Genomic DNA, 27,371 nt, shown 5'->3' on the forward strand with positions numbered 1-27,371 from the left:
CCAGCACATTTTTGTATATTTCTGCAAAAACATTGCTCCAAAAGTATTTTTTTTGGTCAATATCGCCCAGCCTTAATCTATTGCTTTTGAATTCCCCGTTTAAGCCTCGTCATCGTCTCCGTTGATCGGCTCCAATAACTTCCCGGACATTCCCGGCGAGTACCACACACACCTGACCTCCGCACACACCGGGGCCTGGTCCGCAACGGCTTCAACACATCGACGAGACTAAACGATAATGAGAGAAGTGAGGGGGCGTTTACAGGACGCCGTTGGCCTTGGCGTCGTGGCCGAGCGGCTCCTTCTCCCTCAGGGGCAGCGCCGGGCTGTAGGAGTGCGAGGCCAGTCTGAACTCCGGGGACGGCTGGACCAGGCGCTGGAAACGCTGCCGAGGGGAGAGGTTTGTGAGTGCGGGGCTTGTCTCAGTGGTTTTGCTGGGAGTGGTACCTGTCGGGCGGTCCCCGGGGTGGTCAGGAAGGCGTAGACGGCCCACATCGGCAGCAGACACACGGACGACAGCGTGAGGATCCAGCCCAGGACCGAGGCCCAGACCGGAGCCACCAGCCCCTTCCCCAGACTGAGAGGAGCCCAGCGGACCAGCGAGAAGATGAACGTGGCCTGGAGGACGGAGCAGACCAGAAGTCAGGAAAGAAAGGGGTTTATTAATTAGATATTAGAAATCTATCTGGAAAAAACATGAAAATATTGTTTAGTTCAAGCCGGTACAGTGTGGATTCTGTAGGAGTAACTTTGTGCCCTGTGTATGTTTCTCCCGTCTTTAGCCACTGCGGTCTCCCACACAGGAAACGACCATATTTGGATAACAGAGTCTGGAAGGAAAGAAAAAGAAGGAAAGAAAAAGGAAGGAAGAAAGACAGAAAGAAAGAAAATGGAAGGAAGGAAGGAAAAAAAGGAAGGAAGAAGATAAGAAAGAAGGAAATAAAATGGAAAGAAAGAAAGAAAAAGGAAGGAAAAAAGAGGAAGGAAGGAAGAAAAGGGGAGGATGGAAAGAAAGAAAGAAAGACAGAAAATGGAAGGAAGGAAGGAAGGAGGAAAGAAAAAGGAAGGAATGGGAAGAAAGAAGGAAAAAAAGGAAGGAAAAGAAGGAAAGAAGGAAAGAAAGAAAGAAAGAAAGAAGAAAGAAAATGGAAGGAAGGAAAGAAAGAAAAAGGAAGGAAAGAAAGAAAGACCTAGGAAGGAAAAAAGGAAGGAAGAAAAGGAAAGAAAGGAGGAAAGAAAGAAAGGAAGAAAAGGAAAGGAAAGAAAGGAGAGGATGGATAGAAGGTCCTACAGTACAGTCACTTTATCTGCACATGTGCCCTGTGTATATTTCTCCCACGCAGGAAATGACCATATTTGGATTATTACAGCGTCATCTCGGTCACACCCTTTCCTGCTACACGTGGATACCGAACATGTCAGTATTTGTGAATGCATAGCTTGGGGAAAGACCAGGGAGCGCCGCCATGTTGGAGTTTGTTTTTTGACCCCCCCCCCGGTGCCTGTATAAAGGCGGTGGCCCCGGTTCTGTCAGACTCACGGTGCAGACGGTCGGGGTGCAGTACTTCCAGCACACTTGGAACACGCTCATGGGGCTGTAGCCGATCATCTCCTTGATGTTTCCACTGAAGCGCTTGGCTCCTACAGGGACGAGAGAAGACACAGTCTGAAGTTCACTTCACGGGCTTCGGGAAAGTTGCATTTCTCTGTGAAACACTCGGGTCGTCTGTGTTTTAAGTTTTTATCAACAAAGGGCACGGCTAAACACCAGGAAACGAGGAGGAAAATACCAGTAGCAACGATTCTGAAGCTGAGCACAGACTACACCATTCAGTCTTCAAAGATTTCTAATTTTGGGAAAGAAAAACTGACCCCAGACCAGCAAAGATAGACCTTCTGAAACATGCGAGTGTCCCGATTGGTCAGCAGTGTCATGTGCCTGTTCCTTTAAAAACTTTTCGTTAGCCTCATAGCATAGTCGCCTACGGCTACGTCCGAAACCATCACATTATAGCCTCTCAGTGCTAACACTAGCAACTAATCCTTAACCTTTCATGGGTCGACTGTTAGATGCAGTTAGTGAACTGGAGCTTCAGCAGCATTTGCCCCATTCGACCGTCCTTACCCAGGGGAAGGGGAAGTGACATCACCAACAGTGGTTCTTCTTTAAGGTTATTGGCAGGCAAACAAAAGCGCACGCCGCCCCCTACTGTACAGTGTCCAACAACAACATAGTGTCCAAGCAAAGACATTTAAGGAGAAAAAAGCCTCATTTTATCTCCACAGCTGTTTCATAAAGCTACAGCAGCAAATGATCCACGTGCTTAAGTTTCTACTAAATGAAAACAAAAGCATTTAATCCGTTTACTGAGTCTACTAAATGAAACAAAAGCACAAACTGTCTTCATTTAATCCGTTTCCTGAGTTTCCTCTTTAACCCTGACATGTGACTGAGCTGTGGGGACGACAACATGGATTCTGTCACTTTTATAAAGTTTGGCTTGTGCCGAATCTTATTACATATTTTTATTATTAAATGTGCTCCTGTCAATCAACAGTGGTTGCGCATGAATCACTCGAGGGTGGGGGCGAGGGGGGTGGGGGGGATTGACGCAGTGGCTTATGGGATGGCACATAGCTCCTTATCACCGGTGAGTTAGCATCAGAGGTCCCTATGCTAAAGTGGCTATGATAGTTAGCATCAGAGGTCCCTATGCTAAAGTGGCTATGATAGTTAGCATCAGAGGTCCCTATGCTAAAGTGGCTATGATAGTTAGCATCAGAGGTCCCTATGCTAAAGTGGCTATGATAGTTAGCATCAGAGGTCCCTATGCTAAAGTGGCTATGATAGTTAGCATCAGAGGTCCCTATGCTAAAGTGGCTATGATAGTTAGCACCAGAGGTCCCTATGCTAAAGTGGCTATGATAGTTAGCATCAGAGGTCCCTATGCTAAAGTGGCTATGATAGTTAGCCCCAGAGGTCCCTATGCTAAAGTGGCTATGATAGTTAGCATCAGAGGTCCCTATGCTAAAGTGGCTATGATAGTTAGCACCAGAGGTTCCTATGTTAAAGTGGCTATGATAGTTAGCATCAGAGGTCCATATGCTAAAGTGGCTATGATAGTTAGCATCGAGGCTCCTTTTCCTAACTACTTCCTTCCTGATAGCCCAACTCGGAGGCTTCTTATCATGGCGGACGCTTTGGTGTTAGACCGCTTACCAATCTGCTCGTTTCGGACGGGGCCGAAGTCATAAACACTGAAATGTGAGCAAGGCAATTATGCTATGAGGCGAACGTGCTGTTTTGCGTGGCCATTAGTCGCTTGAAAATGAAAAGTAAAGTTTCTACAGTGTTTCTCTCTTTCGTGTGTCACTTTGCTCTGCCTTCGACTCGCCACGACTCGGGAAGCCTCACCTCCACTGAGAACTACAGCAAAACCGGGTAAAGAAGCCGTGTAGCGTGTGCTCAGCTTTAAACTGTTTTCAGAGACAAACAACACACATGACCCCAGTTTGAGAACCACGACGAAAGCCTAACAAGTGCAAATATCCGAAACGCGAAACACTTTCTCAAACATCTACATAATTCATAAAGAACTTTGTAACTTCTCTCACCTGTAAATACCAGCTTAGTTTAACGCGTCGCCTGGAGATTTGACAGAAGATGGCGCCGTTTCTCAGTCTTCTTTAAACTCGCGTAAGCCGCCATGTTTGGTTAATCACGCTCCCTTTTATGTACAATGGGAAAAGCTGTTATTTTGGAGTTCAGAGCTCGAAAACATGAAAGGCTTGGGTTGGAAACTTCTGCTGTAGATTATGGTATTACTGCAGGTTTTCATACAAATAAGACATTGTATGCAACAAAATGTACATAATGTCTAGTTCAGTTCTTGAATAAGTCAGTTATAAGTGAAAAACAATCTGTAAAGAATTGTTTTTGGGTTTCAAAGCTCGATAAATCCTTTGAAAACTCCTTCAGAATCGTGTTAAGCCCAAGTCTGGAAAGTTTGTGCGATATGGACCTAAACTTGTATCACGATATTTGTCGGTATGAATCACGATATGACGATATGATATAATTTAATTCAATGGAGCCTTGTATAAAAAGTAGGAATGGGCGATTCATTGACAAACTCCTCCAAACACAGTGCTCACATACTACTACATTATACTACATTAGTTTGAAATGGGTAAAAAGGGTAAAAAATGGGTAAAAAAAGAGAAAAAAAATTGGTTGAGAAAAAAATTGGTTAAAAAAAGAGAAAAAAAAAAGAAAAAAAAAAATTAAATAAAAAAAGAGAAAAAAAAATGGTTAAAAAAACAGAAAGAATTGTAAAAAAAAATTAAAAATATTTTGGGTAAAATAGACAAATAGTGGAAAAATTAGGGTGAAGATATATATAAAAAAAAAAAAACTGAAATAATTGTTGGATAAACAGGGTGAGTGTGGGGATCTATTCTGCTCATGTCGTAGCGATATTCTTAAGTCTGACTCACAATAAAGCTCTTCCATTTGCAGGAACAGTGACGACTTTTATTTTGTAGGGACGGCAGGAAGTGCTTTGCTGCTATTAGTGGGACTAGAGAGAAGACTAGAAGCTCACGCCGACTGTTCTATCTGTATGACACAAATTGTTGTGATTGGGAATATTTATATTTATTAATCGCCCAACACTAGATGTTATAACATAAGTGTAAAGAAAACAGCTCTAGCGCGTGTATATTTCTCCCGTCTTTAGCCACTGCTGTCTCCCACAAACGAGATGACCATATGTGGATTACAGCGTCATCTCGGTCACAGCCTTTTGTGCTACACGTGGATACCAAACATGTGAGTATTTGTGAGTGAATGAGGGCGGGAAAGACGAGGGAGCGCCGCCGTGTTGTGTAATGATTTCCAGGAAAATGTCATAAATAAACATGGTAACGGGTGAGATCAGCTTATTTTCTTAACTCTGAACACATCCACCTGCAGCGTCTCGCCTCAGACGGCTTCATCGGTTCATATTCCTGCCGCCACATGTGGACACTATTGTTTGGTACAGTTTTAACCGAGTGTCGAGCCCGGCGTCGTAAAAAAGGCTAAAGAGGCTAATGAGGCGAATGAGGCGAACAGTGGCTGAGCCTGAAGTGTTACCGCTGAGCGCCGGAAAGCGGCTTCCTCCAGGAACCAATTATGCCCTCAGACCACATTCCCGGGGTTTTTCCTCGGTCTAACTCCCCCGGGCTCAGTGTCTTTGGAGACTTTCTCAGTAACGATGATGAAGACGGTTGCAAACCATCAGAAATGTGCAAAAATGTGCTGGAAAACATCTTATTTTACCTTTCTTTGTTGCTATAAAGATAATTGTTCTGATCAGTAGCACAAAAGGGCAGAAAAAACAATTTTAAAGCAATGAAAAGTTACAAAAAGCAACATAAACGCAACTAGTTTTGAGGGTCTTAGCTTTCAAATGAGGCATTACACTGGCCAATAGATTGTGAGCTCCAGTCCAGAAGCTTTCAGTCTTTTTTCCCCCAAATATTCCCACCTTATTTTCCCGTATCTTAAACATTTTCTCCCCTAATTTTATTCAGTTTTTCTGAATTTTTTCCCTTATTTCCCTGATTTTTTTCAGATTTTTTCTAATCCTTTGCCCCCATTTTCCAAACAATTATTTTTTACCAAAAGATTTTCACCAATTTTTTCCTCTTTTTTTTAACCCATTTTTTCCCTCTTTTTACAAATTTTTTCCTCAAATTTTCCCCTCTTTTTTTTACCAGATTTTTTCCTCTTTTTTTTACCCAATTTTCCCCTCTTTTTTTACCTAATTTTTCCTATTTTCCCCCAAATTTTTCCTCTTTTTTAACCCATTTTTTCAGTAGTAGTAGTAGTCTATTTGAGCAGTTACATTTCTTTTCTTTCCCCCCTCAAAGGGAGTTGACTTATAAGCACCTCCCCCTTGTTCATGTAAATGACATTTGCATTTTCATGACAGACTTTTCCATCAGACGTAAACAATCCTTCCAGTGTTTTCAGTTTCAGTTTCCTCCACACCTGGACATGTTCATGAGTTCACTTTTATCCTAATGTAGCTACAATGATGAAGAATCAGCTTTACAATTAAAAACGTCCCCCCTGTCGCTCCTTTGTCTGCGTACGTGCCAGTCCCTCCCGGCTGAAGTGGCTCTAAAGGCACTCGGCTTCTCTTCGTAATTGCCTTTCTTCCCAAACAAGCGCCTCTTTCTGTGGCCGGGGCCCCTGAGTCTCGAGGAGTAGCGGCTCCCCGGGGCCCCCGGACTGCTCTGATTTAGGATGGGGAGGAGACAGGCCGGCCCTTGGCTCGGTGCCCGGTCTGCGCACGACGGGGGAGAGCCGACGAGGGGGGGGGACGAGGGGGGGAGCGCCGGCGAGGGGGGGGGGAATACTTCAGACTTTTACGAGCGCCCTGATAACAAGAGAGTCGACTTTCAGCGCTGAGAACACAGTATACCTCAACCTCAACCTCACTGCAGACACGGACACTGGGAAAACTGTCTCATCACGATCGTTTTTAATGAAAGCAAAAATACAGAATGTTTCAGAGCGTGGTGTCCTGCACTGGTCACCTCCTCCACCTCCTTCCTCATTTTCCCAGTCCCTCATTTGTCTGCTCATGTCCCACTCTCTCCCGGCTGAAGTGGCTCCCTCCGCTCCACCACAGTCTTTCCCCATCTCCGGGAAGAGCTTAGCAGTTAATGCGTTTTATTCTCCAGTGAACCCTCCATTACCCATAATGCCTCTGCTCCGCCCGATCCCGTCAGACCTCAGACGCTCAGCAGGGAAGGGCCTTGGATGGGAGACCGTTTGGGAAACACGAGGAAGCCTGGGTAGTGAGTGAGTGAGTGGTTGGTGGTGGTGAGTAGGGCTGGGTACCGTTCATATTTTTTCGATACCACTAACGATACCTGCTTTTCGGTACCTTTATTTTAATTGAGTTAAAATAACGTTTATGAAAAGTCTGGTTCAGGAGGAAGTCCAAACACGGCACGTCAGAAAACAGGAGCAGCAGCGTCACCTGTGACTTCATGTTTTGAGCAGAATTCCCACTAAAGCCGTGATAAAAAGAGAGTTGGGACATTATTCCCTCCTGAGCTGCAGGAACAGACCAGATCCACATCAGGACCGTTTACTGAAGATAAACTTTTCTAAACTCACTGAGCTGTTCCACAGTGAAAGCTCCTCACACGTCACAGATCTGTTACAAAGTGAGAGCGCTCACTCTGTCACTGACAAAGCACCATAACTGTTCCAAACATGGCTAATGCAGAGTGAGCCTCACCTTTTCCAGAGACAATCTTTGATCCAAACGCTCCGGTGCAGCTGGAGTTTAAACAACAGTAACTTCAGGCTCTGCGGGGATAAAGCTAAAGCTAAAGGTAAAGGTAAAGCTAAAGCTAAAGCTAAAGGTAAAGCTAAAGGTAAAGCTAAAGCTAAAGGTAAAGCTAAAGCTAAAGGTAAAGCTAAAGGTAAAGCTAAAGGTAAAGCTAAAGCTAAAGGTAAAGGTAAAGGTAAAGGTAAAGGTAAAGCTAAAGCTAAAGGTAAAGCTAAAGGTAAAGCTAAAGCTAAAGCTAAAGCTAAAGCTAAAGGTAAAGCTAAAGGTAAAGCTAAAGGTAAAGGTAAAGCACATGTGTTTCTCGTTGTCACTTCTTTTCTCTTTGTCTAAGAGTCTAGTTTCTTATTCAGTCCTGGTTTAGTCCTGGTTTAGTCCTGTTTTAGTCCTGGTTTAGTCCTGGTTCAGTCCTGGTTTAGTCCTGGCTCAGTCCGCGGCTCTGCCATCTCTGATAATGACTGAAGTGTGAGTAAGTTACAGCTTTGCTTCTGCATTTGTGCTGAAGCTGCTCATGAGTTCAGGCTTTTTTAGACTCACTGTGGATCATTTATTGACATTTGGAGAGAAAAAGTACCGAAAATTAGCACCGAAAAAAATGGATACCGCCCCCTTAACGGTACCCAGCTCTAGTGGTGGGTGGCGCCAATGACGCAGACTGGTTGCCTCGCTTCCGTCAGTCTACCCCAGGGCGGCTGTGGCAACAATAGTAGCTTACCAACACCAAGTACGGAGTGAACAATTAATGTAAAGCGCCTTTGAGTGTCCATAAAAGCGCTACAGAAAAACCGATGCATTATTATTATGAGCCAGAACAATATCACAGCAACAAAATCCACTGAACCTCATGAAAACACAGCAAAGACAAAACAATAAGGAACACGGAAACTACAAATGCAGTTCACAGAAAACGGCAAAAATGCAGCTGTACAGAGAGAGAGGGAGGTTGCTTCTCATTTACACGTCTCCAACAATATCAATCGGCTTGTTGCACGGTGTGGCTACGTGGCTAGTTCCTCTGAGCTGAAGCTGTGGGCGCCTGTACTTCCTGTTCGTATTCATTTCCATTAAGATGAGCTTAGACCTGTGAGTTCCTGGTAGAAATATTTCCATAGAGGAGACGTTTATGTTTGTGAGGATCAGGGAGTTTGTCTTGAAGCTAAAGGCTAATTTAACCTCTTAACTCCCACCTGAACCGAGAGGATCTTTTTTCCTCACGTCATCAGATTTTTTTTTTCTTTCATTTTTGTCACTTTTTTGTCATTTTTTTGTCACATTTTTGTAATTTTTCGTCAGTTTTTGTCAATTTCTCGTGACATTTTTGTGACATTTTTGCCACTTTTCCATCATTGTTTTCATCGAGAAAATGTGCTCGGTTCAGGTGGGAGTTAAGGGGTTAATGCATTACACAACTTGAAATAGTGCTTTTATATATATTCTTTTATAGCATGTTAGCTTTTAGCTTCAAGACAAACTATCAATCCTTCATGATCACAGGCGTCTCTGATCTTGTTGTCATGTCACTTGTCATGATTTGAACACACAGTAAATGATCATCTACCGGGAACTCACCGCCCACAACGTAATCTTTAGAAAATATGATTTTTATTCCAGGAAAAGAAAACAGACAGGAAGTCCAGGCGCTCACACCTTCAGGTCAGAGGAACTAGCATAGCCACACCGTGCAACAAGCCAATAGTATCGTTTATCGCGATATTTTCCAGCCTCAATATATTGAGCTTCAGAATTTGCAATCATGGGGTTAAAATCTGGGCTTTTGAGCTACTTTTCTACACGACAGGTTTAGCAGCTTTTACACAAGACCCCAGAGAACCAGAGCAGACTTTCAGGAGGAGGTAAAGAGTAAAGCGTGCTCACCGTAGACCCAGCCGATGGCCAGAGACTGGAAGATGGACAGCAGCAGGAGACTGGCCCCGCTGCAGGAGAAGTGGTCGTAGATCTGAAACACGTACAGCCCGCCCTGGAACAACACAGGAGGTACATGTACTGCAGTCCGGTACTTCAGACGGGGTTTTTGATTCACTTTCCCCACATCTGACAAACATCTTCTCCAGAGCGTCTTACCGGAGTGACCATGACCAGCCCGATGAGCAGACACACCACGCAGATGAACAGCAGCAGCAGCTCTCGCCGGCGCCCCCTCCTGATCAGCTGAGGGTACAGGTCTGTCACCGACGTCATCAAAGCCTCCAGACTCACGAACTGCAAAAGGAACCGTCAGAGCAGCTTATTTCAAAAGAATCGTTATCTGTTGTCTCATTTTAATCATTAATGTGTCGTCTTAGATCAATTATGGCTCCAGGTTATTGTTGTCTTGCTGATTTATTTTATTTCTTTGTGGGTGTAAGGCACATTCTTCTTCTATGTGCTGTATTTATCAGATGGATGAATGTTTAGCCGGGAAGATGCACATTAACCTCTTAACTCCCGCCTGAACCGAGAGGATCTTTTTCCTCACGTCATCAGATTTTTTTTTCCATCATTTTTTTGTTGGGTATTCAGCTCATTTTTGTAACTTTTTTTTTTTTTTTTTTGTCACATTTTTGTCATTTTTTTTGTCTTTTTTGTCTTTTTTTTTGTCACATTTATGTCATTTTTTGTCATTTTTTTGTTGGGTATTCAACTCATTTTTGTAACTTTAAAAAAAAAAAAATTTTGTCACATTTTTGTCATTTTTTTTGTCATTTTTTGTCTTTTTTTGTCAATTTTTGTCACATTTTTTGTCATTTTTTGGTCACATTTTTGTCATTTTTTTGTCACACTTTTGTCATTTTTTTGTCACATTTTTGTCACATTTTTTGTCATTTTTTGTCACATTTTTTTGCCTTTTTTTTGTCATTTTTTGACTTTTTTTTGGACATTTTTTTGTCACATTTTTGTCTTTTTTTGGCTATTTTTGTCACATTTATGTCATTTTTTTGTCTTTTTTTGTCAATTTTTTTGGTCATTTTTTGGTCAATTTTTTGTCAATTTATTTTTTGTCAATTTCTTGAGACATTTTTGCCACTTTTTCATAAATTTTTCATCACTTTTGTCAATGTTTTCTCGCTTTTTTGTCACATTTCCGTCGTTGTTTTCGTCTCAGTTTTGTTGCTTTTTTCCAGAAGCTTTTGGACTGGGGTAAAGCCAAACTGCTTTAAAATGTGCTCGGTTCAGGTGGGAGTTAAGGGGTTAATAGTCTTCTGAATCTGAAGTCTCCTCTGTTTTCTGTTGTGCTTCTTGTTTGCTTTGGTTGGGTCGGTTTGGTTTGGTTTGGCACGATGCCCCAAAGAGAGTTCCGGCAACTTTCACTTCCTGTTTTTGTTCCGGTCTCTGGCTCGCTCGCTTTCACAAACCAAATGACTCAGAGTTCGTCTTAACCGGACCAGGCTTCAGACGGGGTTTGTGAAAGCTCCCAGAGACCTTGTTGTGGGAGTTTTAATCGTAGCAGTGACCTGTCGTTCGCACCTGTGTGTCGAGTCCCAGCATGATGATCATGAGGAAGAAGCAAACCGACCACAGCTGCGGCAGCGGCATCATGGACACGGCGCGGGGGTACGCGATGAACGCCAGGCCCGGACCTGTCAACACAACATTAGATTAGAGTCATTTTCCACGGCGTTTAAACCTGTCTGAGCGTTACTGCACCTGACTGAGCCACCGTGGAGATGTGAACCCCCTGCTCCTCCGCCATGAAGCCCAGGACGGAGAAGATGGCGAACCCGGCGAGGAAACTGGTGCCGCTGTTGAGAAGGCACAGCTTGAAGGAGTCTCTGCAACAAGACCGGAGGAAACACGTTAAACACGGAAGCTTCATGGTGCCATTTATTAAAAGTTTTTGCCCAACGCCGAAGGGAAGGGAAGGAGAGAACAGGTGCCAGAGAGGGAGGAGAGAAAGAGGCGTCCTGCTGGTGTGAGCGTAGCAACAATTCACCAAAGTTTGATCCATGTATGCGAATATAAGACATATAACCGCTGCTTTTCAGGTTGTTTTTTGTCAGAAGAATTGTAGAAATCTCGTACTTAATGAGGGCTGGACTGTTAGCATTGGAGCAGCGCGAGCTACACGTCACACAAGGGCGGAGTCTACGGTGAAAATCCCGCCCTTATGCCCTATTTAGGAACATGCTTCGTCAGAGCTGGGGAGGAGGAGTCTGTAAATCATCCATGACTTCCCCCTCGACCGTGGTCATTATGGTAAACGGGGAGGAGTGAGCAGAAGACGTCCATTATTTTTTTACAGTCTATGGGTGAGGAGGAGAGTTTATTCTTCAGACGTAACGGGACTCAAGCAGAGAAACCTGTCAGCGACTTTTACTGTCAGTCCAAAAACACAGACTTGGCCGTGGCGTGTGGACGGCAGTGGAGCAAAGAGGGGCGGAGTCAAACCATCATAGATCCATGAGGAAAACTCATTATAAGGTCAGTAGATTATGGATCACAGACTCTGGAGCTGTGATTTCATCGTTTTAGTCAAAATAACAACATTTTATGTCATTTTTTGTCAATTTTTGAATAAATTTTATGTCATTTTTTATCACATTTTTGTCATTTTTTTATCATTTTTTTGTCAATTTCTTGAGACATTTTTGCCACTTTTTCATCAATTTTTCGTCACTTTTGTCAATGTTTTCTCGCTTTTTTGTCACATTTCCGTGGTTGTTTTCGTCTCAGTTTTGTGATGTCATCGTTTCAGTCAAAATAACAACTGAGCCTCGTAAACGGCGTTTTCAGATCTTTCCTCTGGGACCTGGTTTGGAAAATGTTCAGTTACAGACCCTCAAAACGCCGGCTCGTATGGACGATACACTGGACTGATAAAACATCTTTGTGTTTGGTCCTCAGCTTGACTTTGCATGGACAGGGCCTGTATCCAAGGATGAAATATATAGGCTATGCCCCCCCCCCACCTTGAGGCTTTAGCTACAGCGGTCACATTTATTATAGACTGATTAAAACAGTTTTTCTGACAGCTCTCTCGCAGATTTGTGTCTTTTTGATTATATCTCAGCTTCATGCAGATGTTTAACAGTGTTTTAGAAGTTTACCTGCAGCTCAAAGCTCAACTGCAATAGAACAAAAGCTAAAGATAAAATGTTTTAAATAAATTTTGTCTTTTTTTGTCACATTTTTGTCAATTTTTTAAATAGATTTTGTCATTTTTTTGCAACATTTTATGTCATTTTTTTGTCATGTTTTTGTCATTTTTTAATAAATTTGATGTCAATTTTTTAATAAATTTGATGTCATTTTTTGTCACATTTTTGTCATTTTTTTTGTCATTTTTTGTCATTTTTTTGTCATTTTTTGTCACATTTTTGTCAATTTTTTTGTCACATTTTTGTCATTTTTTTTGTCAGCTCAAAGCTCAACTGCAATAAAACATAAGCTAAAGATAAAATGTTCAAATCGCAATGCAAATTCATTTTTCAGTCTTCACTCAAAACGCCTGGATTGGCCACCGATGTCGACGTGATTAGAGACACTGATTTTAACAACGCAATAAAAGTTCTTGCTATACTTTCGTCTGCAGTTAAAGACGGTGATTGCAGCGGCAGGAGCTCTCAGCTGGGTGAATGTGGGCGAGTCAGTCTATGGGAAACCGAGGGCTTTTCTTTGAGGTGTGGTCTGTGTTTTCTCTTTCCATTCCTCCCATTCCTGCAGCTCCAGCCCGAGACTCCGCCCACAGGAGATAAGACTCGAAGCGAGCGCCAGCGGGACGGACACGAGTCGCTCAGAGCTGCGTCTCACTTGTAGCAGTCGTTGTTGAACTTGTTGTAGCTGCCGAGAGCGGTGAGGCTGCCCAGGCCGATGCCGTAGGAGAAGAAGATCTGAGTGCCGGCGTCCATCCACACCTGCAGGACAGAGCAGAGGCGGGCGTTACAAGTCGCTCCTTCAGAAGAAATGAAGGTTTTCTACCAAGCAGTGACTTTAATAAGACCCCAGAGCACATGGATAATATCCCAAAATAAACACTCAAGACTAAAGGAAGGCATCAAAGAGGAGGTAATACAAATCAGGGCTTATACAGGCATAAGGAAGTCACATTTAATCCTCATGATTATTTAATACCTAAATACTGGGGCAAAGTATTATTTATTATATATATTTTTTTAAAATCTTTATTAAACCTCTTAACTCCCACCTGAACGGACCCCATTTTCTTTCCTTTGGCTTTACCCTAATCAAAAAGCTTCTTCGGAAAAAAGCATCAAAACAGCCACAAAATATGAAAAAAAAAACAAGGATGTAAACGCAACCAAAAAGTGACAAAAATTCAACCAAAAAGTGACAAAAATTCAACAAAAATGTGACAAAAACTTAGCAAAAAAATGACATCTGTACTTTGCAGCTGAAGTGGAAGAACACAACGCCTCTCATTCAAGAAGCTTCATCAGAGAAGGTTTCTTCTCCTCTCTTCCCCTCTCCTCTCTCCTCTCTCTCTTCCCTTCTCTTCTCTCTTCTCTTCTCTCCTCTCTCTTCCCTCTCTTCTCTCTTCTCTCTTCTCCTCTCTTCTCTCCTCTCTCTCTTCCCTTCTCTTCTCTCTTCTCTCTTCTCTACTCCTCTCCTCTCTTCTCCTTTCCTCTCTTCTCCCCCTCTCTTCCTTCTCCTCTCCCCTCTCCTCATCCAAGAAGCTTCATCAGTGACAGTAAAGATTTCTGCCCACAGTTGACCAGACCAAGTCCTGATCCTACACTTGTCTCAGTCCTTTATGAGTAGTTTGCATGTTTCCTCATTTCTCACCATTAAAAACATGTACAACGGGGTCAACTCTGGGAACAAGACTCCCTGAAAACTGTGAAATGAAACAAAATCTACTTCAAGGCCCCGTCTGTAAAAATGATCTAATCCGCCGTCTGCAAAAGCCCGTCCCTCACTTTCCTCCTCTCCCTCCAGACTAAAGACAATATACACTCCGAGCACAAAAATACACCGGACGCTTCCAACTTTCTGAACCGCATCCAAAAAGTTAAGACGAGTGTGGCCCGGGGCGGAACATGCTGCTGTCGTTAACCTACGCCTCTGCTCCAAATCCCTCTCAGATTTATTCAGAAAACCAGGGAGACTCTGGCCCGGAGGCGGTGTATTTGAGAACATTTGGGAGGGACCGCTCGAGCTAAAAACGGTCCACGCTGACGGACCGAGCGCTCAAAAGGGCAAAAGGTGATTGTAGCTTTCATTATGTGGGTTTACGAGAGCTAAAGTGGTGTTTAGTGTTATGTCAATGGAAATCTATAGGGCTGACGGTGAGCGGAGCCTCCCTTTAGCATCTTCTGCTCACACAGGCTTCATTTCTCGCTCTAAAAAGCCGGGTTACCTGTGGGTCTGCGAGGCGGGTGACGTTGGGGTTGAGGTAGTAGATGATTCCCTGTGTGGCTCCGGGAAGAGTGGCCCCTCGAATCAGCAGCACGAACAGCATGAGGTACGGGAAGGTCGCGGTCAGATACACCACCTACGACACAGGAGATGAATGCGACACTTAATGACTACTTAACAAGTGTATGAAGAACTATTCCTTATGTTTATATATTCCACATAGATCTGACTTTATTACAGACGACACTCCCTAAATCAGAGTCTGAGCTGGATTTAACCAGAGCTAAATGTTGTTAGCGCTGCAGCGTCTGCAGTGTTTACAACACACAGGCTAATGTTGGCAATGCTGCTAACTAGCCGCTAACTCGCGGCTAACAGTTCTGGCGATTCTTATGCCGTTTTATGCTCTCCTCGTCCTCTCCCCTCTTCTCTTTTCTCTTCTCTCCACTCTTCTCTCCCCTCTTCTCTTCTCTTTACTCTTCTCTTTTCTCTTCTCTTTTCTCCACTCTTCTCTTCTCTCCCCTCTTCTCTTCTCTCTTCTCTTCTCTCCCCTCTTTTCTCCCCTCTTCTCTTCTCTTTACTCTTCTCTTTTCTCTTCTCTTTTCTCCACTCTTCTCTTTTCTCCCCTCTTCTCTTCTCTTTACTCTTCTCTTTTCTCTTCTCTCCACTCTTCTCTTCTCTCCCCCCTTCTCTTTTCTCCTCTCTTCTCTCCCCTCTTTTCTCCCCTCTTCTCTTTTCTCTTCTCTCCTCTCTTCTCCTCTCTGTTCTCCTCTCTTCTCTTTTCTCCTCTCTTCCCTTTTCTCCTCTCTTCTCTTCTCTCCTCTCTTCTCTTCTCTCCTCTTCCCCTCCTCCCCTCCTCTCCTCTGTTTCCGTCAGAGACGTAAATGCATCACATGTAACAAGGCTTCATAAACAGACAGCAGCTCCCGAAAACACCCCTTTCTCCTCTCTTCTCTTTTCTCCTCTTCCCCTCTCCTCTCCTCTTTTCTCCTCTCCTCTCTTCTCCTCCTCTCTTCCCCTCATCCACATAAATGCATCTCATGTAACAAGGCTTCATAAACAGACAGAAGCTCCCGAAAACACCACTTTCTCCGCTAATATTTGCCCAATCAACACGAAACAAAGACTGTGTCCCCACGGCCCCCACTCAAACCTACGCCCGTGGTCGGAACCGTTAAAGTCCGCATCGGTAATTATCTTTGTAACGGGGCATCAGGCCTGTGCAACAGCTTTTATAACATTAATGGCAAGACGCTTGATTCTACTCAATTGGAAAAAAAATGCCCCACCTTCTTTAAAGGGCCTAATGGAGGAAGTCATGTCTCATTTAAAATTAGAACATTTACGACATACCGTGAATGGCTCCCTCCAAACATACTACAAGATCTGGCAACCATTCCTCAATTTTTTTAAGTCTGATTTCAGAGTATAGCCCATATCTCTTTACTTACTTTCTTTCTACCTATTGTATCATGTATGTAACCATTTTATTTTGTTGATAACGATCATCTCTAACAATATCACTTATGCTTAATTAGATGTCTCCCTTTTGTTTCATCTGTCTTTGTCCTTATTTGTGAGCACCGACTGCCGCTGTTTTATTGTTATTGTTGTTTGTGTTTGTTGTTCTTAAATTTAAAACAATAAAAAGATTTGAATAATAATAAAAGTCCGCATCGGTGCCGTCTATCTCCTGGTTCTGGGCAGGTTTAGCTGCTGAGACCTGGCAACGCAAATGTTTTTAGCAGGAATTTGATTAGGTAATGTTTAAACCTTCATCACTCTCCTCCATAAATAACAAACACAGGAAATCAAACCCTGATATATTGACGCTAATTGCTGCCAAACCCAAATCAACACCGAGGCGCGAGTTCCAGCCTGACGAAGCCCATTAGACACGGCGTGCGAAACCGCAGGCCCGTCCCGTACCTTCCCTGTGGACTTGACTCCCTTCCAGACGCAGAAGTAGCAGACGACCCAAACCGCCAGCAGACACACGGCCAGTTTCCAGCTCACGGGCCCCAGGCGGTCCAGGTTATCGGACAGGTGCAGGACCTCCCTCCTGGAAACACCGCGCTTTGTTTAATCTGTTTAATGTTTGTGCAAACCTGACGGGACGGGAACTCACTCCCAGAACTCCATGACGGGGGAGGTGGCGTTCTCAGGCAGGACCGTCCCGTTGGAGGAGCGGTTCGCCTGGTCGAAGAGGAAACAGGAGGCTGAAAGAGAGACAAAAGAACACGGATTTATGCAGCTGTGTCGTGATGAGTGTATCGGATCGACCAGTACTTTAACGATACTTGGTTTTCGATACCGATACCTGAACGATACTGTGTCCCAAAACAGAAGAATAATGTGTGGAAGATCTGCACATTTACGGGTTCAAGAAATGTGTGAAAAATGGGGGATAAGTTGGGACAAAATGGGGGAAGACTGGGAGGAATTGTGGCAAAATGCGGAAAAAAATGTGGGAATAACTTGGGCGGGAATAGGGAAAATATTACGAATAATGTGAGCGAAAATAAGGGAGAATAATGGAAAAATGAGAAAAAATGAGGGCAAAAAATAAGATTTTTTTTTAGGAAAATGGGGCAAACATTGGTAAAAAAAAATTAAAGAGGGGGTATTATGCTTTTTTCAGTCACATAGCACCAGTCTATATCACACTACAATGATGACCAAACCTTCTGTTGATCTGTCAATGCAGTAAATTAGAATAACTGCCTTGTATAAAATTGCTCTTTCAAAATGGCCGTAGCAAATGACTTGAAATAGGCCCCTGTCTCTTTAAGAACCTCTGACCCTTTCCGACACGCCCCCTCCACACGCTGTCTGTGGCATCACAACAACACTGCGCTCGTTGTCTCAACAATATTGAAACTACGATCGGTGCATTTTAATTTTTATTGTTGGAAAGGAGCTACTGTTTATCACTTTGGGAACAATGGCCACACAGGATATGATTTGGAGACGAACCTTCCACACCGGACGCTTGGAAGGGGCTCTTGCCTGAAAAATAACTGCTGTTTGGAGGTTATCTCTTTGCAACTGCCATGCCCTATGGATCTCTAACTATTGCTGGGTTGCAGCTTCTAGAATGTGATGATGTCACCGGACCTAGTGGGGGGCAGGGGCCAGTTTTTCCTATTAACAGCATTACACTTCCACAAGTCGTAGCTAAAAAGAAAATGTATGAATTAGAAAAATGATCATTAATATCAGTCACTGGGTCCATGATCTCTCTGTACAAGACCAAACATTTCCTCAAAAACAAAATATTTTTTCCTCTATACAATCGCATAGGCCTTTAGAACACTGTGATGTCACCTGCAACCCAGCAATACCCCCATGGACGACACCAGGATCTGCAGGAGCCCATACGATTCAAAAGACGGACATTATCTCCGCAAGTGGACAATGGTTTTTCGAGGTTACCAGTTAGCTTGTTATAATCGACTACAGCTCATTGTTGATGAAAAGTCTGCAATAAACCACAAATGCGTAAAGCCAGGCTCATTGTGTGATCATCGTAAAGGCTGCTTCGAGTAGTTGTAGACACTGCGGGGAGGGGGTTCTGCTGAGGAGCAGTGGTTGGTTACTCGGCTGGTGACGAAAGGTCGGAGGCGTATCCTGGAGGTCGAGGGCGTTCCCTGAAGGAATCAGGCGTTTTATCCCTAAAATGGCCGCCATCAGAGTTTGTACAGATTACTCGAAAATACGTGAATGTGCCAAGGCAACACTTCAGGCATGTTTTTAATGAGGGAATGACAGAATAACATGATGTTGCTTGAAAAAGTTGATTTTGCATAATACCCCCCCTTTAAGGGAAATAAATCTAAAGATAGGGACAAAATAAAATGAAAAATGTGGGGAAAATAAATTAAAAAATATTTATTTTAGCTGAAATAACCAAGTCCCTGGACCAATATCTTGTATCGCGATACGTTTTGGACATGAGTGTATCGTGGTGAGTGCACTGGGGCGATGGTGCAGGTAGTTGAGCAGGTCGTCTCAAGATCGGAAGGTCAGGGGTTCTAATCCCAGCTCTCGATAGTGCGCACTGTTGTTGTGTCCTTGGGCAAGACACTTCATAGGTGTATGAATGAGAGTGAATGGGTGACTGGTTCTTCACTGTAAAGCTCTTTGGGCCTGATTTACCATCGTCCCAAGTATTTTACAATAAGCTATCGGCCGATATAATGCAGATAAAAGTCCGATATCTCCAGAACCGAAGGAGGTGACCAGTGCAGGACACCACGCTCTGAAACAGGGACAAACCCAGGAGGTGGTGCCCCGTTTCAGAGGATGACAATTGTACAATGACAAATAAAGCACTTCCTGACTTTTTGCATTGGAAAGAGCCCAGTCAGACTTTCCTTTCATTTCTAAAGATGTGTATCCATTCCAGTAAAAAGCAAAATGATAGATTTGGAATTACGGAGTAAGAAAGTAGCTCAATGTCACCATTTCCCCACCAAATAAACTGCACATATTGAATGCCTGTCATGCCTTGTAATTCACGCACTGTGAGGACTAACCAGTGTTCCAGGAGTTGTTGCAGTGGGACCAGGGCAGCTCCGCCTGGAAGCTGTAGCTCAGGTAGAGCAGAGCCCAGGCCAGGATGATGATGTAGTAAACACAGCCGTGGAGGATCATCACCTGCGACGCGTATCCCAGACCTGCAGACACACAGAGAGAGAGAAACAGCTTTAAAGGCTAACGACATGAAGACAAAGCGCTCATTCATCCACAGAAGCCTCTCCACACAAGTGTCTGGAGCTCTGGGAGAAAAGGATGAGCTGAAGAGGTTTGAAGAGAGGCTGTGGTTTGTTATTCTGTGGATGATTCTGTCCATTAAACCCTCGCTGAATGGTGGTTGTGCTCGGAGACAGTGACACAAGTTGAACATTTCTCAAGTTTCTCTTTCTCCTTTACCTTTCTCCTTCTCTCTTCTCCTCTTTTTCTCTTTTCTTCTTCTACGTTCTGCTCCTTCTCTACTCTCTTTTCCTTCTTTTTCCTTCTTTCTCCCTCTCTCTTCTCCTTTTTTCTTCTCTTTTCTCCTTCTGTCTCCTTCTCCTTTCTTCTCTCCTTCTCCTGTCTCCTTCTCCTTTCTTCTGTCTCCTTCTCCTTCTACCGTCTCCTTTCTTCTGTCTCCTTCTCCTGTCTCCTTTCTTCTGTCTCCTTCTCCTTCCACCTTCTCCTTTCTTCTGTCTCCTTCTCCTGTCTCCTTCCCATGTCTCCATCTCCTTTCTTCTGTCTCCATCTCCCGTCTCCTTCTCCTGTCTCCTTCTCCTTCTCCTGTCTCCATCTCCTTCTCCTGTCTCCTTCTCCTTCTCCCGTCTCCTTCTCCTGTCTCCTTCTCCTTCTCCTGTCTCCATCTCCCGTCTCCTTCTCCTGTCTCCTTCTCCTTCTCCTGTCTCCATCTCCCGTCTCCTTCTCCTGTCTCCATCTCCTTTCTTCTGTCTCCTTCCCATGTCTCCTGTCTCCATCTCCTGTCTCCTTCCCATGTCTCCTTCTCTTCCACCTTCTCTTTTCTCCTTTCTCCTTCTCTTTTCTCTTTTCTCTTTTCTCCTTCCACCTTCTCCCTTCTCCTTTCTCCTGTCTCCTTCTCTTCCACCTTCTCTTTTCTCCTTTCTCGTTCTTCTCCTGTCTCATCCTCCTTTCTTCTATCTCCTTCTCCTGTCTCCTTCTCCTGTCTCCTTCTTCTCCTACCCATGAACCGGGAAGTGATGTCGCCACGAGCTGATTCATAAAACCTACAAACACCGGCACAACGGACTGAAACACCTCCTGCACCGGATCTATTCACAATCACCAAACAAATATAATGTGAGAATGATCCGTTAAATAAACAACTCTTTACAAACCGCACAGTTTAATTATCACAGACTCGTTTGTGAGGCGGGGGGGCAGACCCCGCCCTCACAGAAACTTCACGACCTCTGTGTGAAACACCCCTGTGTGAGTGAGCGCCGTGTTTTCCCTCCGCCCGATGGACACGGCGATAAGAGCCGTCAACAACGTCTCCACAACCCGGGTCTGTGCTTCACCTCAGAGACGTACGAGAACTCAACACTTCCTGACATGCTGACGAATCAAAGGCTGTTTACAGAGTCGAGCTGCAGTGACACAGACTCTGGTCATAACTCGACTTCCTGATCCCGTCATTCAACCAAATCGTGAAGTTCTCCAGCCGCTTAACGCTCACGACTAGGGCTGGTACCGTTCTTTTTTTTTTCGATACCACTACTTTAGCGATACCTGCTTTTCGGTACCGGTGCCTTAACGGTACTTTTTTCGATACCTGTGTTATTCTAATTGAGTTAAAATAATGTGCAGGAAAAGTCTGGTTCAGGAGGAAGTTCAAACACGGCACATCAGAAAACAGGAGCAGCAGCGTCACCTGGAGCTTCATGTTTTGAGCAGAATTCCCACTAAAGCCGTGATAAAAAGAGAGTTGGGACATTATTCCCTCCTGAGCTGCAGGAACAGACCAGATCCACATCAGGACCGTTTACTGAAGATAAACTTTTCTAAACTCACTGAGCTGTTCCACAGTGAAAGCTCCTCACACGTCACAGATCTGCTACATAGTGAGAGCGCTCACTCTGTCACTGACAAAGCACCATAACTGTTCCACACATGGCTAATGCAGAGTGAGCCTCACCTTTTACAGAGACAATCTTTGATCCAAACGCTCCGGTGCAGCTGGAGTTTAAACAACAGCAGTAACTTCAGGCTCTGCGGCTAAAGGTAAAGCTCATGTGTTTCTCATTGTCACTACTTTTCTCTTTGTCTAAGAGTCTAGTTTCTTATTTAGTCCTGGATTAGTCCTGGTTTAGTCCTGGTTTAGTCCTGGCTCAGACCGCGGCTCTGCCATCTCTGCTACAAATACCATGAAAAATGGTCTGGATTGTCGGCACCCCCACCTTAATTGGGCACGTTTTCAAATCTTAAAGCTTCTTGACAAAAAGCATCAAAATATGGATATAACGAGACAAAAACAGGGATGAAAACAAGAGGGACAAAAAAGCCACAAAAGTGCTTCAAAAACAAAATACAAAAATAATAATAGCAATTAAAAAAACGACAATCAAGTCCAGTCAATGCTTTTTAATGTGGAAACCCTGTGTGCCTCTGAACTGAACTCTGCCTTGGTAAATAAATAATACTAATGGCAAATCAAACCTCAAGTGCAAAAGCTCCGCCCGAAAGTCAACATTAGAGCGTCAGGGCCCAGCGATAAGCAAAAAGCAAAAGTGACAAATCAAAACAAGATTGCGGCGTGTGCGTCTCGCTGCTGGGCGCGCGGTGCCACCGTGATAAGCGGAGGTTGAACCCGTGCCAAGACTTCAGCACATCAGGGCCGTGTGTTTGAGGAGCGCGGGTGATGAACGACAAAGTTCACGAAACCGCGAGAACAAGGCGGCGCGTCGGGACTGAGATGTAAGGTCATAAAGATTCAAATAAATCACCAGAAGACCTGAGTAAGAGTGTTGTTGATTTCTGAAGATATATATGTTTTAGTCCATGCAGTCCTTATATTTGAAGAGTTTAGTGATGCTAGGCTAGTGCTAGGCTAGTGCAGGTCTATGGTAACTAGTAGCCTGCATTAAAAACCTCTTCAAAATCATGGGCTCGTCCTCCACACGTTGCCATATCTGAATTGTAGAAGCTCCTTTGTGAATTCCACATGTAGTAATGCGGCCGCAGGTAAACAAACTAATGTAGATCCGGTAACCGAGCAGATCACTCCGCCGCTGATCTGCTAACAACCAGGAAGCTGATCAAATATAATGAATTAATATCATGAATTAATCTCTCATAAGCTTTTTTTTTTAAAATAAATGTATATATATATATATATAGGCTGCATATTATATGTTAGTAAAAATGTGAGATTGCAGGATAAATGGAGCTAAACTAAACCTGATCTGAACAGTCTTGGTACATTTTGCAACAGAAATGTGTATAAACTCGTGCGTAAAAGTCTCAGAGGAGACGACTTTCAGAGTCACCGGCTCCTCAATATCAAGGCTCAGATTACGCTCATACAAATGTAAAGTGGAGCTTATTATTTGCATTTGTTCAATTTTAACGGAATGTAAGAGACGATGGGTGAACGGGACAATGTTTACCAGTTCACATCACTGCACTAGCGCCGCCGCTACCACACGCGGGGGGAAAGAGAGAGAGAGACATAGATGAGCTCGTCCTGAGACGTACGTGAGAAGAGCGGCTCCAGATGGGAAGGATATTATTAGCCTTTAACGGCGTTTGCATCGTGGTTTTCTTCCCCGTGTTGTTGTTAAGAAAGTTCGCTAGCGAGGCAGTGATACAACTTGTAAGAGCTCATCCAAGACAAGACGCGGTGTGAAACTTTAGAGAGAGAGAGAGAGAGAGCCCGCGCGTTATGAACAACAGCAGAGCTGCGTTTTTCTTTTCGTTACGACTTGATTTTCAATCCTTCAAAATGACGGACGGCCTTTGAAATTTTCCGTCAAAGTAAAAAATAGTCCGTAAATGACGGAGAATGTTCGGTTATGTAACCTCTGGTTATAAGTGATTTGCCTCAGGTGCACTGACTGTTTTTAATGCAGGCTACTAGTTACCATAGACATGCACTAGCCTAGCACTAGCCTAGCATCACTAAACTCTTCAAATATAAGGACTCCATAAAAAAAAAAAAAAATTCAGTCTGGATAACTAGGAAATGAGGCCCTTTGTCAAAATTCTGAAATATCCCTTTTTAAGGCAAGAACGCTACAGGTGAATGGGGGGAAAAAATTAAATGTTGAGATGTTAATGTGAAACCTTTGTTGAACATTAGTGATATAAATATGAGAAAAATAATGTATTGCAAGTTTTTAGTAATTTCATGTTTTCTCCAGCTTTATCCAAATTTAAAAGCTTCTTGACTGGAGCTTACAGCATCGAGGCCAGTGTCTTAAAAACCCCTCCCTTCCAAATCAATAAAATCTACCATCTACAGCACTATGAGTTTGAGCGGGACGCACCTCCGAACAGGGGGCAGATGGACCTCCAGGCGCTGACTCCCCCCAGGCTGGTGAACTGTCCCAGCGAGGTCTCCAAGAGGAAGAGGGGGACTCCACAGAGCACCAGGAACAGCAGGTACGGCACAAAAAACACGCCTGGAATCAACAGAGAGCAGGGGGTCAGATTTAGTCTAGATTTTCCTCTTTTAGCTCCACCCCCTTGTCTCCAGTTTAACGCCGCATGCAAGAGTGTGTGGGGAAAGATGAGCCTAATACTGACCCTCCGGATAATGGGCAAAAGTAAAAGTCGTCATAAAGATACTGGAGTGAACCCATTGCCCTCTCAGTAATAATAATAATAAAATAATAAAAACCTCTATATCTATATGGACTTTCTTGATAACGATGATGAAGCGATAAACAGTCATAAATATGCAAAATGGCAAACATCAATATATTTTTTTTTTTACAATTTTTACCCCAATTTTCTCCCCATGTTCTCCGTATTTTCAAAATTTATTCCCTCCATTTTTTTTTTTACATTTTCTAAAAGCTTCTTGACAAAATAGCGGCAAAAACAAAAGGTAAACGAGGATGTGAACGCAACAAAAAAGTGGCAAAAAAACCAATGAAAAAGTGATAGAAATGTGACGAAAATGCAATAAAGAAGTGGCAAAAAAGTCACAAAAAAACAATAAAAAAGTGGCAAAAATGCGATTAAAAAATGCAGAAAAAAAGCAAAAAAACACAGTAAAAAAGTGACAAAAATGGGTCCAAAACACAATAGAAAGAGCCAGGAAAAAGCAACAAAAGAGTGAAAAAAAACAATGAAAAAGTCCCAAAAAATATTTTAAAAAGTGGGAAAAATGCGATAAAAAAATGCTGAAAAAAGCAAAAAAAAAACAAATGAAAAAGTGGCAAAAATGTGACGAAAATGCAATAAAGAAGTCACGAAATAATCACGAAAAAACAATAAAAAATTGGCAAAAATGCGATCAAAAAATGCAGAAAAAAAGCAAAAAAACACAGTAAAAAAGTGACAAAAATGGGTCCAAAACACAAGGGAAAGAGCCAGGAAAAAGCAACAAAAGAGTGACAAAAAAAACAATGAAAAAGTGGCAGAAAAGTATAAAAAAGTGGCAAAAATGCGATAAAAAAATGCTGAAAAAAGCAACCAAAAAAAATTTGAAAAAGTGGCAAAAATGTGACGAAAATGCAATAAAGAAGTCACGAAATAATCACGAAAAAACAATAAAAAATTGGCAAAAATGCGATTAAAAAATGCAGAAAAAAAGCAACAAAACACAGCAAAAAAGTGACAAAAATGGGTCCAAAACACAAGAGAAAGAGCCAGGAAAAAGCAACAAAAGAATAACAAAAAAACAATGAAAAAGTGGCAAAAATCTGTCGACAACATTGTAAAGAAAAAGATCAATTTCGCTCAGTTTTGTCGGCGTTCCACTGGCCTGTCGGCTGTAAGAAGCTGTTAGATTTGGGTAAAGCAGCACGCACCTCCTCCGTTCTTGTAGCAGAGGTAGGGGAACCTCCACACGTTGCCCAGGCCGATGATCTGCCCCGCCACGGCCAGCAGGAACTCCGCCTTGCTCGCCCACTGCCCGCGGGCCAGCAGCTCCGGGTCGCTGGAGGGGGCGGAGTCTTTCCCGTTGGCCAGGCTCCCATTGGTCCGCGGCGCCTTGGCCAGGAGCGTGTGACCCGGCTCCGGAGACGGCTGGTCCACCATCATTGACTCTGGCAGCGAAACAAACACGCCCCTGGAGGAGAGAGACGAGTTTAATACAGAAGCTGCAGTTACGCCGAAGACCTGAGGTGGCAGCAGTGAGTAGAAAAAACACCAACTTGCATCTGGTCCCTTTAACAATTATTGATATAGTTTTCTACCCAATAAAGAAAGACATGGAGAGGAGGAAAGTGGTTCAACAGCCCATAAATACATAATGCAACTAGTTTCCCCCGACCGAAAAGCTCCGGTCGGGGGAAACTAAAATTCTTTCGGTGCTAATTTTCGGTTCTTTTTCTCTCCAGATGACAATATATATGACTCACAGCGAGTCTAAGAAAACAACAACATGTGCAGATAATGAGCCGCTTCAGCGCAAATGGAGGCTATAACTTCCTAAACCTTTGTAATAGCGATGGCAAATCCACGGTCTGCGTCAGGACTGAGACTGACTGACACCGGTTGTAAAACCCAGAGCTAAACTAAACCAGGACTAAACCAGGACTGAATAAGAGTAGTTTTTTAGGCAAATGGAAAAAGAAAGACTCTTTACCTATGGCTACAGACCTGGAGGCGGAGCTTACGTGCTGCAGTGATGGCAATTTCAAAGATTGTTTGTTGAAAGCGAGCGCTCACTCTGTATAGACATTTTTGGTACAGTTTTGGTAAATTATCAGTGGCAGAGTGAGAGTAATAATGTCCTTTCTCTCTTTTTATCGCTGCTTAACCCCTTAACTCCCACCTGAACCGAGCACATTTTCTCTAGTTTGGCTTTACCCCAGTCCAAAAGCTTCTGGAAAAAAGCTGTGAAAATAGCGACAAAACTGAGACGAAAACAATGATGGAAATGTGACAAAAATGTGAGAAAACATTGACAAAAAAGCGCAGAAAAATGGATGAAAAAGTGGCAAAAATGTTACAAAAAATGACAAAAAAAATGACCAAAAAAATGACACAAATTTGATTTAAAAAAAATGACAAAAATGTGACAAAAAATGACAAAAAAAGGACAAAAAAATGACAAAAATGTGACATAATTTAACAACAAAAAAAAAAAAAAAAAAAAAAGAAAGACAAAAATGTGAGAAAACATGACCATTTTTTTTTTTACATAAATGAGTTGAATACCCAACAAATAAATGATGGAAAAATATCTGATGACGTGAGGAAAAAGATCCTCTCGGTTCAGGCGGGAGTTAAGAGGTTAAAGGAACACGTAGCATCGTGTTAGCATTCTCCATTTTGTAATGTATCTATGGGCTGTTGAACCACTTTGCTCCTCTCCATGTCTTTGCATCTTTATTTAGTAGAAAAGTAAATTCATAATTCAGCGTTTGTTAAAGTAGTTTTTGAATGATTGTTTCCCTCCCCCCAGATGTCGTCTGTATCTACAGGCCTTCAGAACGCTGTCATGTGACCTGAAACCCTATCTACTATTTACCTACTCACTGTGGAGGGAAAGAGTAACTATCTTCCTTACTCGAGAGTACAGATACTTCAAGTGAAAAGCACCATATGTTAACACTAACTCTAAGAAGTCCGATTACTTCAAAAAGTACATGAGTAAATGTAACCTCAGTGGAAAAGAACAAAGTAACAGCCCTGAGCTAATCGGCGAACAGAGCCCACAGTCTGCTACATGTGAGATAAAGTGTGAGGTTTGGATCAGCCTAAAGCTCTTTGTGCTCCACGTGGCGCTCGCCGACCGGCACCGCCAAGAATCCGAAAGCGGCTCCTTCATACGGCATATGGACCCACACATCCACGTCCTTTCTACCTCCAAAGCCTTTCACAAACCCTTCATCACAGGCGAGATCAAAAACATCACTCACTCACAGCGGCTCGAGTGACAGTGAGACGCAGAAAGAAAAGCAGAAAGAAAAGAGGCTCCGGAATCATAAACAAACTGAAGCGTCGACTTACATCTTCGCAGCGAGAACCGTCCCAGTACAAGTGGACTTTTGTTTGGAA

The 27,371-nt window shown here is 43.3% G+C and overlaps 1 protein-coding gene across 1 annotated transcript; it reads right to left on the minus strand.

Moving 5' to 3' along the window:
* Positions 1-259: 259 nt before the first annotated feature.
* LOC306981962 (sodium- and chloride-dependent GABA transporter 2-like) lies at positions 260-27,371 on the minus strand (the record flags this gene model as incomplete). Its single annotated transcript, XM_079581702.1, has 15 exons — positions 27,324-27,371; positions 25,175-25,434; positions 23,684-23,818; positions 19,205-19,345; positions 16,795-16,885; positions 16,596-16,728; positions 14,668-14,802; positions 13,101-13,204; positions 10,998-11,122; positions 10,818-10,930; positions 9,435-9,572; positions 9,228-9,330; positions 1,541-1,641; positions 448-618; positions 260-385 (listed from the first exon to the last, which is right to left on the minus strand). Coding segments are annotated over exons 1-15 (1,878 nt in total). The 5' UTR covers positions 27,326-27,371.

Source organism: Gobius niger (assembly GCF_951799975.1).
Source record: "Gobius niger genome assembly, chromosome: 23".
NCBI classification, from domain to species: Eukaryota; Metazoa; Chordata; class Actinopteri; order Gobiiformes; family Gobiidae; genus Gobius; species Gobius niger.